Source organism: Mesocricetus auratus, unplaced genomic scaffold, assembly GCF_017639785.1.
Source record: "Mesocricetus auratus isolate SY011 unplaced genomic scaffold, BCM_Maur_2.0 Super-Scaffold_4256, whole genome shotgun sequence".
In the NCBI taxonomy this organism is placed as follows: domain Eukaryota; kingdom Metazoa; phylum Chordata; class Mammalia; order Rodentia; family Cricetidae; genus Mesocricetus; species Mesocricetus auratus.
This window is the reverse complement of record NW_024429182.1, coordinates 60065516-60079021: the sequence shown is the minus strand read 5'-3', so window position 1 is coordinate 60079021 and position 13506 is coordinate 60065516. Positions and strand designations below refer to the sequence as shown.

Below are 13506 nucleotides of genomic sequence, written 5' to 3'. Positions count from 1 at the left end.
AGCTCACACCCTGCAGGCGCTGAACGTGAGGTTCTGTGTTGTCATAGGTTTGGTTCACAATTATGTTATCCTGTGTCCTGACTGTGTTTGTATGCACAAGAATATGGTGACTGTGTACATGTATACACATGTGTACTGTGACCATGAGTCTGCACATGCCTATCTTTGTTGTCACTGTCATTTTTGCCCAGTGTGCCTTGTGTCATTGCTCCTTCCCCCAGGTTGTTTTTCTGTCTTCCTCTGATAGCTTTCAAGTGTTCATCTTCTGAGGCCTTTTCTGTCATGAGTGCGGCCCCATTCCCTCCCTCCTACCCCAGCATGCTCACTGTGAGGTAGATCTTTCTCTGTAACTGCTGTAAGCCCTGGCTGCAGCACAGCTGAGGCCTCATGGCCCTGTCTGCATTTGCCACCTTACACTTGCTGTCCAGGATGAGCACTGCAGCAGGACATATGCCTGACTCCAGGGCCAGCTGGTACCTTGCCACAGGTGCTGTGAGACTGGTGACTGTCTCAGTGGTTTGCTTCTGGGCAGAATCTTGAATGGTTTCCTTTTACACAGCCACACCACACAGAGCAGATCACACAGATTTGCCATTAGGAGCACTGATACAGCTGGGTTGGGTCTCCCTTCATCCTTGCTTGCTGTGTGTAAACTTTGCTTTTTATTCTTTGTTTCCCGTTCCTGCTTTTTTGGGATTTGCATTCTGTTCTCATTTCTGTTTTAGATGTTTGCCTTTTTGCCAGCATTTTGAGTGCTTGCTCTAGTGTTGTGCTACCCAGTCATGTGTCAATTACAGCAGGGACTCATTCTGAGAAGCATGCCATGAGATACTTTTGCCAAGCAAGCATCCAGAGCGTACTCCAACCATTCAGTGTGGCCCCTGGATGTAGTAAGGAGATAAGGTGATTAGAGATGGGGGAGGTTGTTGCTACACAATAGGCACACTATTTTAGGGAAGCCTTTTTTAGAAAGGAGAGGCAGAACACTCCATCTCTGAAGATACAGCACACTGAATTCGTATACTAGGAACAGTCATTTATGGCCAGCTGCTCTATAGTGCTTGTACAATATGGCTGTGTAGGATTGACTGTGTGCTGGCATCACTACAGATACAAACACCGTGACATCATGAGGTGATAGGGTTTCCAGCTCCGTTACAGTCTTGGCGACCACTGTCATACACATGTCTTGTCACTGATGGAAACATCATTTTGAGTACATGATGGCAGAGGTAAAAATGTTCCACTGTCTGTGAGAGCTAATCTATTGCTGTGTGCTGTGTGGAAATCTTGAGGTTGTATGGAGTTAGATGTGGCATAGAATTGCATCTTTGTGTGTTGAAGACCCTAACAGGCACTATCATTGCTTCAAACCTGAAGTCTGCACCCCTACTAGCCAAATTTGATTTTGGAAATGAGACCCAGCCTGTGGCTGATCTTGTGTTTTCCCTGAAAATTTCAGCTTTTATACAGATAGTCCCTACCCCAATGACTTAGAGATGCTACATTTTCTCATGAAACTGCCATGATAGTACTCCCAGTCTTCACTTTGTCCCGTTGAGATGTTTCTGAAGGTATTTCTGTGGTCGTCTTCCTTCCTTGGGCATTGCTTTTACAGAGGTCAGCCCTAGCCTGGGCGATTGCCATTGTGACTTGTAGATCTTCTGCCCCAGAGGCCTGCGAATCTTGGAGTTGATGCTTTGGAGTTTCAGTTTCAGGTCTGTTTCCTCGATGGTGGTGGTCAGTGCTGCTCGGCCCTGCTTTGGCTTTTCTGCTTCATCTCTGTTATTCCTCCCTTGCCCCATCCATCTCTGGCTTTCTTCCCACTAGGCACTGCTCATGATGCTGATGTTGCCAGTTGTGGAATTTATCTTTCACTTGTTCCTTTCTGTTGCCCTTTGTGATTTGTTCTTTATGCCGTTACTTTGTTCCTTCCTTGAGGTTACTGTGGTCCTCATCTCCCAGTCTGTGTTTGGCTCTTCGTTTCTGACTGGAGTGGCTCTGACTCTGAGGGCACAGTGGACATGGCTTACTCTGCGTGGTTGTTCTGCCAAGGCTTCCTGCCTGCAGAGAAGCCTTGGCAGAAGGACACCAGGGACTCCCAGCACTTCCTGCTCCTTCGGCTGCTGCCGTCAGTGGTGGTGGTCTGTGTGATTTCTGGTGTGCTGGCGCCCTCTACTGTCACTTGTTGAGTCTAGGTACCCTGACTGGTTGTCGCTTATTTCCTGATACTTATTTCTTAAACATAGTGGTTGTTGTCTTGTCAAACGCTACTTTTTGGGGGTTTTCTTCCTTCACGCTTTACTACCCAGTTACCTGGGGTGACTTCTTTTCTTTGTGCTTACCTACTTAAATTTCAGACCCCTGAGATTTCCCTTGAGCCCACACACTAATGTCCTGAAATGTGCCCCAGAGTCCTTGGGATATCTTCCATTTCCTGAACTAACTTTTTGTTGATTTAGAAACCCTGATCCAGGGTGGGGTGGTAGGGGCTATATTGTGAAGTCACACTGAGGCTGAGGTGTAGGTTATTTTGTCTGTATATAAATATATGCATCATTGTTTGTATGTTGTGTTGTACACGTGTAGCTTATGTTCAATATATGTAAATATATATGCATACATGAAGTTTGGAGGAACAAATTTTGGGGATTCGATTCAGCCATCCTGGAAGCTATGTATCTAAAACAGCAAGAGTACATCTTTCTGGGTGTCCACGCTTTTCCTCCACTCCAAGGAACCCAACGACCTCTTGGAAACATCTCTTTTCAGTATTGCTCAGGGCAAAGTAGGCCTGTACTTGGAATTATTCTGAACTTTCATCTTCTATGAAATTGTATTTATTTTGCTTTTATTCCTGATGGATGTGGCCTGTGTTCTTGCAGCATATGAATCTATTCCCTGCGTGACATCAGAGAAACTGGTGTATTCCCCACTGAGTCCGTGTTCCCTTGCTTGTCTCTAAATGGACATAGGACTTTCCCAGTCTTTGGTCTTCATAGGTCTGGTAATGATTGGTTGTCTCTGACTTAGCTTGCCAGGAATCCATCGACTTTCTAGAGTCTGTGAATCTAAGAAAACTTTGAGCTGTGGTGGCTTAAAATGACTTTCTCTGCTCTGATCCCCACCCCTTCCTTTGTATTCCAGTTACAGTCCTATGCCTCATAATGTTTCAGTCATCCATGTTTTCACCCAAAAGGGACTCACTGGCCACCTGGTGGCTCAGGTTGTCATGCACCTAAAAATTCCTCCAACCTGAGAAAAATGTAGCTGAAGAAGCAAGAAAGAAGACCTACAGAATAGGGAGCAGGACCATGGGGACATGCATCATGGAGGCTGAGCAAAAGTGGATTTTAGCTTACCTCATAGAACTTGAAAATACCAGGGCACCTGGAGGGTGTCTGTCTATCTATCAGTCAATAAATAAATCAATCATTTTTTTGAGACAGGGTTTCTCTGTATAACAGCCCTGGCTGTCCTGGAACTCACTGTGTAGACCAGGCTGGTCTCAAGCTACCAGAGATCTGCCTGCCTCTACCTCCCGAGTGCTGAGATTAAAGGTATGTGCCACTACCACCCAGTTTGGAAGGTATTTCTCAACATGGAATGTTCTGGGTGTGATAACTGGCCTGCAAATGAAAGTATCTAGTATGAAAGTAAGCATACTGCCGAATCTCTGAAAATATGGTCCATGAGGAGAAGAGGCACACCAGGAAACCACCTGGATGTAACTCTGTGAGGAGAATGGGCACACAGGCAAAACACCTGCATGCAAGTCTATGAGGAGAATGCTCACACCAGAAGAACACCCGGATGCAGTTCTGAATGATTTTCCTGTCTGAGTGCTAGTTAGACAGATTCTAGGTGTGTGTTCTCATGAGAGAAGCATGTACTGTTAGCAGAGTGTCCCAAGCTGGGGCCAGTGTGGAATGTATACTCAGTGCATGCCTCTGGTGCTGCTCTGTGGCCAGGTGGGGCCATCCTGGCCTGACCCTCTGAGGTGCCTGCTCCTCATCTATACCCCAGGCACACAGGCTTTTGGGATCTCAGGAGAAAACAATGCCCATTGCTTCCCTGGCCATGGTGGGTGTGTTGTAATTGTCATTGTGGATTTCATATCCCCAAGTACAATGCAGATGAGAACCGAGTCAGGTATGTCCAGGCATGAATGAAACAAAGGAGCCCTGCCAGGTGGCAGTGACCCTTGGCTTTTCCCCATGCCAGCTCATGGATTCTTCTCACCACCTGTCTTTATTTTTCTTTCTTCCCATCTTTCTTCCCACCAAGCCTCATCTTTAATTATTAGAAGTAGCTTATGCAGGGCAGGAACTGGCCCCGAGGCACACAGTGATAGCCATGGGATGATCTCCAGGCACCAGTCCAGTGAGGGGCTGAATCTCAGTGATGAAGAGTGGAACCCAGGGCAAGATGAAGTCTTTGAATTGTGGGGCATTAGGCAAAGCTCTTGTACACTTCACCACTCATCAGGTTCATGTTCTTGAAGTTGCAAAGCATCCTGGATTTCAAGGACACCCAAAGCCTGTGCCACACTCACCACAGCTAGCAGAGGCGGGGCTTGGGAACTTAAAGTGAGATTAGGAGATGCTCCCTGCCCAGCCTGGGTCAGGTCAGAGTTTGTCAGTGTCGGCCCTCATCTGACAGTTCCTATGCAGATCTCCTCATTACTTCCTCTGTTCCTTTCAAAGTCTTCACTGATGTTATATAAGAAACATGCGTACATGCTTCATCTTTTAAACTTTTAATGCAGCGGGAAAAGCTGAAGCACCCTTTCATCCCTGCCAGCCAGCCAGCTATCCTTCTGGGGCTGTTCTTGTGATTTGTGTGTGGCTTCAGGAACTATGCCCTGTGCCCCTAAGCCAGGTGTTCAGGACACCCAAACTTTCAGGATTGTTTGGGGTTTGCTTTGATGAACTCTTAATCCCCTTTCTGAAGCAATCACAGTGGGTCTAAGGTCCTACCTGGGAGCATTTGCTGGGCTCTCTGCTCTGCCTGCTCTTTTAGATACACACAGTGCCCTTATGCCCTAAGTGTCTGTGGGACATGGACTGTGCTCTCTCTGGCCCTGGTGCTGGCTGTAGCTTTGGTTGATGCTCAGGTGGGCTTCTAAACCTTTGGCTCTAGGTATACTGGCTTCCAGCCCTGCCTGTGGGTTTCCTGCCTTGGCCCTGTGGTGACAGTGACCCCGACTTAGTGATTCTTTCATGAACCCTGCCTTGCAGCCCTTCTTCTCCACTGTACCAGTTCCTCAATGACTGCTGGAACTCAGCCTCCCATCAGTGATCTGCGCCACCTCTCCCCCGCCCCCAGTGCTGCCCTTCCTGTGCTCCAGGGAAGGCAGAACCCAGCGCTTCACCACCTTCCTACCAGCAGATACTTGGACTTCCTGTGTTACATTCATTGCCCATACCCAGTGGGGTTTATTACTGGTAGATGTAGGCCTATACTGCTGTCTGGACTCGCTGAGTCATTTGCTGTGCCACTCTTTGGCTAAAAAGTTTAGGACTAAGGGGATGTGTGGTGCAGAAGCTCAGTTGAATCAGAATCCTTTCTGGTAACTTCAACAATGTCTTGGAAACATAGGCACCTTAATGGTTAGACAAAGGTAGGGTTGTGAGCTATAGACAAGTTCCGGCCATGCTACTCAATGCCCACAAGACCGTGGTGTTTTTCTGCCATCCAGCAGACTCCTCCACTGCTATATATTAGACAATAGAGCAGCACCTTGTAGGGCTAAAGAGAACACAAGATGTGTATATCTGGTGCTTCAGACAGAGTGGGTGCTGGAGTAAGTTTGGAAGGCAGCCTTGATGATTCCTGAATAAGAATGAGACTGTGCATAATAACCCCACACATGCATGCACACATGCTGGCACACAGGCAATGCTCTCACATTAACTTAACTTGACACTCCCATCCTCGTGCATGCATGGTGCATGCATATGAAAGCATGCTGTCACACACGAACATACATAGGAGCACATGCTGTCACACACACACACACACACACACACACACACACGCACGCTCGCATGCACACGTGCAGTTGCCTGGACTCTATTTCTCAACAGGTATGCATAGCAGTGTTGATGTGATGAGGTTGTGGCTTGTGTTGAAAGCTTTCCAGATGTTCTCTTGTCCACAACATTACTTTGTTGTAATTAAAGAAAGATGCCTCTAAGTTATTGAAAAGGGTTTTCAGAAATTCTGAATCTTTGCTAAAGAAACACAGAAGAGGCTAGAAATAAACCGTTGGAAGCATAAAGGTGGCAACTCATAGAACCCATTAAAGACTTGTAGCACAGATGTGTGGCCTTTTGCCTGCTGTCTGGGGATGTTCTGGCTATGGAGGTAGCATGTGAGATGTGCCATGTTGCCCTGCAGTGGTTTTGTGCTCTGACTCTGTGCTTTCTCCCCAGGTCATGCACACACACAAGCCTCACTTCATGGCCTTGCACTGCCAAGAATTCGGAGGGAAAAACTACGAGGCCTCCATGTCTCACGTGGACAAGTTTGTCAAGTAAGTTTCAGCTGGAGCCTGTGGACTGTGGGGTAGGTCTTTGGATGGGATGTGGACTTGTATGCCACCCTTTGAAACTTATCTGTGGGTCATGTTGAGGCAGTTGCAATGTTCCCCCAGAGATGTGGCAGCTGCTTGCCTCTAGAGAGTAAGTACCTGTGATGCTAGGCTAGGGGACCAGGTCTTGGTGACCCATTAGAGCACCTAGGGTAGATGGGTGCTAGCTAGCCTGCTGTGGCAGATGATAGATGATGGGCATGACTGGGTTCTATAGCAGCTTCTGTACTTTGAGTGCCTGAGAGGCTAACATTGTGTCATCTAGAAAGGAGGCTCTATATATGTTGAGCCAATTTGCCTCCTTAGAGGACAGAACCATCGGGGCTCGGCCCAGGAATAAAGGGGTCTCTTGAGGTAGCTCTGTGAATGGACATAGAGGGGAACAGGTGCAAGCAGGCACCCAACCCTGAGCTCCAGGTCTGGAATCGGGGCCCTTCTTCTTCTGTGGCTTTTGGACCCAGCTCAGAAGGCCCTGTTTGCCCTTAGACACAGTCTGCCTTTTTTGGTCTTCTAGAAGCATCCTAATCATGACCAGAAAGGTGACTAGGGATGAAGAGGAACAGTCAAAATTTAGGGAATCCTGGATGTAGTTTTCAGTGGAGAAATGGAGTGAAGTTCTGAAAGTACTACAAGAACCACACCAGAGCTGTGCTGGGTTCATGTGCTGTTCCTGGTGTGTGGTTTTGAAAGAGGTCATCTAGACTACAGCTACCATGGGGAATGTGGCAGAAGATGTGTCCATGTGCTGTTTCTGGGACCTGCCCTCCATTGGAACAGCCTGCATGGACACAGCAGGGTCTTGAGTTTGTGACTTTGCCCAGTCCCCCGCAGGCACCGAAGGTGCTACCCACCCTGTGGGTCTCTAGTGTTCCCTCCATCCCTGGTTCTCTGCTGCCTCAGAGAGAGAGGGAGACAGGGTGCACATGCCCCAGAGCTCTTGTGGAGGTCAGAAGAAAACGTTTTAGTCAATTTCCCCACTTTTATGTGAGTTCTAGGACTGAAATTCAGGTTTCCAGGATTGTACAAGTGCCATTACCCCCTGAGCCATCGCATGGCCCTTGTTGACACTTTCTCTTGCCCCTTTACTCCTGTTTGCATGTGGCTTAAGCTTGAGGAGAAAAGAGGAAGTGTTCCTTCAGTGCTCAAATGCTGGTGACAGCCAGGAACCTCAATGTCCCTGTGTGTAGAAAGATCCTGCAACCAACCTGTTAACAATAGAGTCTCTTCCAAGCAGCACATGCTGCATTCCCACCTCTCAAGGTCTTGGAGCTTGATCAGGGGTCAAAAACCCTGCACATTGCTCCCAAATAGTCTGTAACTTCAAGGCAGTTTTACTGAAAGTGTTCAAAGCATTTTCCCCAATACTCTCTAAGCAAGTCTGGCCACATGGAGAAGCACAGCGCGGAGCACAGCTGAAGCGATCCTGAGGGAAATCAGTGTTCTGTTAGTCAGTGGAACAGCAACCACAGGCAGAGACATGCTGTGTGGAGTATCTGGACAGACTGCACCACCCCCTGCTCCTTGGTGCATGGCCTTGGTGTTGCAGGCTGAGAAGTGCCGTGTCCTATGTCTGGAAGATTCTGTGTCAATACATCCCATGTGGTTACCCTGCCTCAGAATGAATCCCAGTTGTAGTAAAGTGACATTTGGAGATGGAGATACAGCAGTGTAGCTTTGTAGCTTCAAGGTAGGGAGGATTTCTTTCAGAATGTGCAGTTTAGAAGATAAGATTCACATATTTGTAACGTTAAAGAGAGCCATATTGTTACAGATATTCTGAACAAAAGAGCTAGGTCACCCTATGAGAATCATCTGCAGCAACACGTCACTGACAGAAACCAGTGTTTATGCCAAGAACCGCAGGTTGTTAAGGGAAAGAAAAGCTTGTGGGCTAGAGCAGCCGAGCATCCGAAGGGAGAGGTGCAGGGGTGCTGAGCCCTGGGCACCTGCAGGCCACTGCCTTTGAGAAGGAGGTTCCACCACTACTGTCCCTTCGGTGGGCTGCGTGTAGCAGTGGTGCATGCCTTGCTGCTCTGGCTTTGAAGAGCAACTGTCCTTTAAGAAGGCTGGGGCTGTCTGGTGCCTTCCTGTGCATTTCCTGCACAGTGCCCTTTGCTCTTGGCTGGATGCAGCATTTACCTGGACCATTCTCCTTGGCCACAGAGCTTTCTGTACTGTTTATTTCAGTACAAGTCAGCTGCTGCTGATTCTCTCAGCCTTTGTTTGTATAAACAAGGTCATTGTTTGTAGTTTTGAAAGCTGCGTTTATTGGGAATGAATGGGAGCTTGTCAGTTCCCTCACTACTTCAAGGATGCCGTGTCATTGTCTTCTGTGTTTCATTGTTTCTGACCAGAGCCCAGCCCTGTGTTCATCTTCATCTTCTTGTGTATAATGTGCTTTCCCAGTGGCTCTCTTTCGTCTACACGTAGCTGCTTTGTGCAGCTGTTTGCCATGCTCTGGTTTCATATTTTTTATTTTGACTGTGTATCTATAGGTTTGACCACGTTTGGAGAACAGTAGTCACCTGTGTCTGCAGGTGCTGTTCAGTGGGAGCCCTCCCGCACTGCTTTACAGGGGTGCCTCCCAGAGTGGGAGCCCTCCCGCACTGCTTTACAGGGGTGCCTGCTCTCAGTCCAGTCTGTGGTTCTCGTTTGTCAGCACCAGAAGCTCCTTCTGTACATCCCTATTTTCCTTTAGGGCTGTGATCATATTAATAGCCGCCATTTAAGATTCTTTCAGCTAATCCTATTACTTTTGCCTTTCTGGGTCTGGATCTATTGATAGTTTATTTTGAAAATAAAAATTGGCACCAGTTTGTCATCCTTCCCATGTCAGGTAAATTTTTAAGCACATTTCTCTCTCTCACTGTCTGTCTCTCTCTGTCTCTCTGTCTGTCTTTCTGTCTCTCTCTGTCTCTGTCTCTCTCTGTGTATGTGTGTGTGTGTTTGTGTGTCTGTGTCTGTGTGTTGTCTATGGGGGGGCGGGGCACAAGTGTACCAGTGGCATGTGTGTGGAAGTCAGACAATAATTTGTAAGAGTTGATTCTCTTCTTCACCTTGTGTGTCTTGGGGATTGAACTCAAGTCATCATCCCTCGTTAAATCCCACGTTAAAGGCAGCTTTAATGTGACACCAGATGCACCTGGTGCTCAGGGTTGGTGCCCAGTCATCTTTACCCCTGATTTCTTGTGACTCGAATTCCAGTGTTCAGGGATGGTGCCTAGTCATTTCTAGCTCCATTCTTGACACCCAGGAGCACGTTGAGGTCAGTGGCTGCCAGCAGCAGTACCCCAAGGGTCCACTGAAGTCTATTGAAGGTCATCTGCTGCCCCTCCATTTCCTACACTTAACGGTTTCTTCTGGGGTCCTTCCCTAACCAGGTACCTTTGGGTCATATGCTGTACTTGCTTCTCACCTGCAGCAGAGGAAGAATGGCCCTTTGTCCCACATTTGGGGCTAGATGTGTGGTACTTCTTCTCCAGCTAACCTAAAATCAGTGATAAAGACAACTGCTTTGGGAGGAGCAGTGGGGTTCTGCTGCATTGACTGATGGGCACTACCACTGTCCTCACTGTGAGGCTGCCTGGGCTCTTGGGTAGCTGCAGGTGATGACTCCTCACCTCTGTAGATCCTATTTCTGTCACGCTCAGGTTTGAGCAGCAGACACTGGAAGTCACCTATACATGGTGTGTGGCCTAAGTGGGTCCCAAGTATTCCCATCAGTGTCTTCATCCCGGGGAGGCCTTGGGGTGTAGGCATCTCATGGGCCTGAGTGGAGCCTGAGTCTGCTCTCTGTGTGCTTGAGGATACATTGAACTTTGGTTTCACCTTGGCCATCACTGATTCTCCTCTTCCTCCTCCTTCCCTCCCTCACACTTTGCCCCATTAGGGGCTGTGTGGGTCTCTGGGTTTATGAAAAACTTGACTGGGAGCACACATGTGGGAAGGCATGCCTTTGCTTACTGTGCTCACTCTTTCATTCTCAGGGAACTACTATCAAGTGACGCAATGAAGGAGTACAACAGGGCTCGTGTCTACCTGGATGAAAACTACAAGTCACAGGAGCACTTCACGGTGAGTCATCTTTAAGCTATGACATGAGGCCCAGACCAAGAGAACCTGAAGAGTGCTGAGTTGGCTTGCATGCCCTGTCACAACACAGTGAAACTGTCCTAATAAAAAGCTGCTCACATTCTGTCGACTGTCAGGTGGTCTGAGTCCACTGAAACCTGGCAGAGCTGCTGGCTGAGACTTAAGATTGCATCCTCAGTTGCTGCTGCAGACAAAGCATGTGCAGGAGTTGGGATGTGGATGGCCAGTGAGGGGAGGCTGGCCTTGGGATTGAGATTGAACAGGAACCTTGGCTGTCCTGGTGAGCCCTCTGTACCAGTGCTCCTGTTCCTGGTCTTGGCCTGCTTCAGAACAGACATACCTTAGTACCAACTTAATTAGAATGGTCCCTCTTCTACAAGGGTCCTGGGTGTGGGGCCCAGTGTGGGCTAGCTGCCTTAGTTGGTAGGAGGCAGTGGGTCAGGAAATCTTATGAGACATTTGAAAGCTTTAATAACCATTGGTTTGAAGGACAGTGTCGTAAACTGTGGGGTGCCCAGGCCTTCGGGGCTTGAGTTAACTTTCCGTTCTTTCTGTCCCAGTGTCGTTTGTTTCATCCTCTGTCACACTGCTACATTCTTCTCCACGAGGAGAGAGCTGGCAGTGACCCTTGTCTGTCAGCCCGTCTTCTGCCTTGGGCTGGCCTTGAGCATCTGCTAGCCTTCTTTTGGAGCTATATGGGGAGATGTAACAACGGTGTGTGTCATAGTGAGCAGAACAGTGGTATGACTCCTGCCCTGCGTGGTGTGTGACTTTGGGGTGTCCTTGGACTAGAGAACCCCTATCAAGGTTTCAGTCTCTGCATTTGAGGCATCCAGTGCCAGGTTCGTTCTGGCCTCTCAAATACGTTTGTTCCACATCCTCTTTCCCCATACTCGGGTACCCTTGCCTCTAGCTGTGTCCTGCTCAGAATACAGTCCTCCTGCTTCTCTCTCTTCTTCCCTTTGCCCTTTCTGCTTCTGGATGCTTCTCTCCTGCTCTGTACTCCTTCTCGTCTTGTAAAGGGCCCCTCCCTTTAGACTTCTGGGAGTCCTTTGCCAGGATCCAGCTTCTTCACTTTTCAAGTCAGGCCTACATAGATTAATAAGATCAGACCTATTGGTGAGTATGGATAAGAGATTAGACACAACAGAAGGAGAGGGGATACAGAAGAAAGCAATGGGAACTGCTAGAAATGAAATGGAGGAAACAGCCCCAAGTGTCACTCTGAGATGATATCACATGGCCTGACATCATGTCCCTTGGGCCTTCCAGAGGGCAGAGGAAACAGAGATGCTTGGAGAAATAATGGCCGAGGGTTTCCATGATTCCACAAAACTTACGACCTCAAGATCTGATTGCAGCAATGGGATTTCCAGCCGAACCTCCAGACAGACTCTTGGTGAGGTACATCACCATCGAACCGTGGGGGCACCAGTGCTGCAAAAGGCTCATCGTCATACCCCCTCCATCCCCCCTCCATCAAGGCCTTATTCCACTGCAGGTGTCATCTGTAGGAAGGTCCTTTTCTCCACAGTTCCCTTTAAGTATATAGTCACAATGATACAAAAGCACAGGGCAGGGAGGATAAACCCCACGTGCACAAACAGGACTGGTTTGTCACTGCAGGAGCCTTCACAGCTGGACTGACAAGGGAAGAAGGCCATTGCCTAAGGATAGAGCATGGTTTGTTTGTTTTTGAATGTCCTATGATATTTTATTGAGAGAGAAATCACTTAATTGAAAAGCCAAGAAAGCCAAGAACCAAAGGTCCACACTCTGCTCTCCAGGCTGCAACTGGAACCTAAAGAGAAAGAGTCTCCTCCCGCAGCTCTTTTTATCCCCATTATTTTATCCCCAAACGGGCATGGTCAGCATTACAGGTACATAGACCTCTCCCTACATCCAGGCATGTGTTGTATGATAAGACTTCTCCCCAGGGAGACACAACACATGTCTCTACTCACCCCACATAGGAGAATCCATGATAGACCAAGTACAGATAGTCACCAAAGTCCTACTTGGTGAAACCATTATTTTTTTGTGGGGGGTGGGGGTTACTCTTACAAAGAATATAGGTGAAGGGTTACTTATAGGAGCACACATGACTCAAAGACAGCTGTATCTCCAAAGCCCACCCCAGCATGGGTGACAGCTCACAAAGCTGGGAACCTGGAGCATATTGTGCAGACTAGAGCATGGTTTGTGATAGATTTACTTTGCTCTCCATTGCTTGTCAAGTGGTGACTATGCCTTGGCATTCCTGTCCTGGTACCCAGTATCTCTATCAGCCACAGTGTGATCTGAAAGTGCCTCCATGTCTGATTGAGTGGTGATGATCAAGGGCTCTGCATGTCTGTCTGGAGTCATAGAGTAGAGGTCATTTATTCACTTAGCCCGGATTGTAACTACAGTGGCCCTGGGTCTTTGAGCACCATCCACTTCACACGCCTCCACTGCAATCCTTTGGTTTGTCATGGTCTTTGGTGGGAGCCTTAGGATGTTCTGGTAGGGAGGACCCACACCCATGAGGTCCTGAACATAGTTGGCAGCATCTGACTGCTAGGTAGCTATCCTCCTGCCCAGCTTGGTACCCTGTAGCTTGAGACAGAGAAATTTAATCTTTGCAAGATTGATGGTATCAGCTGAATGTTTTTAGCTGAGTCTGGTTCAAATAATAGGCCATTAATTGAAAAAGGAAATTGAGATGAATTTATCTTATACATAAATGCTGTCATGGGCATTAATAGGGATCAGAAAATAGTGGCCTGTTTCCAGCAAGCTGCTGAACTGAATGAACTGCCCCTGCTGTGTGAGCTGGC

The 13506-nt window shown here is 48.0% G+C and overlaps 1 protein-coding gene across 1 annotated transcript in view; it reads left to right on the top strand.

Moving 5' to 3' along the window:
• Positions 1 to 13506, top strand: part of Inpp5a (inositol polyphosphate-5-phosphatase A) — a 187945-nt gene that overhangs the window by 81241 nt on the left and 93198 nt on the right. The window contains exons 3-4 of the mRNA XM_040752163.1: positions 6438 to 6538; positions 10582 to 10669. Coding sequence (XP_040608097.1) covers positions 6438 to 6538; positions 10582 to 10669 — 189 coding nt within the window. The remainder of the gene's footprint in view (positions 1 to 6437; positions 6539 to 10581; positions 10670 to 13506) is intronic.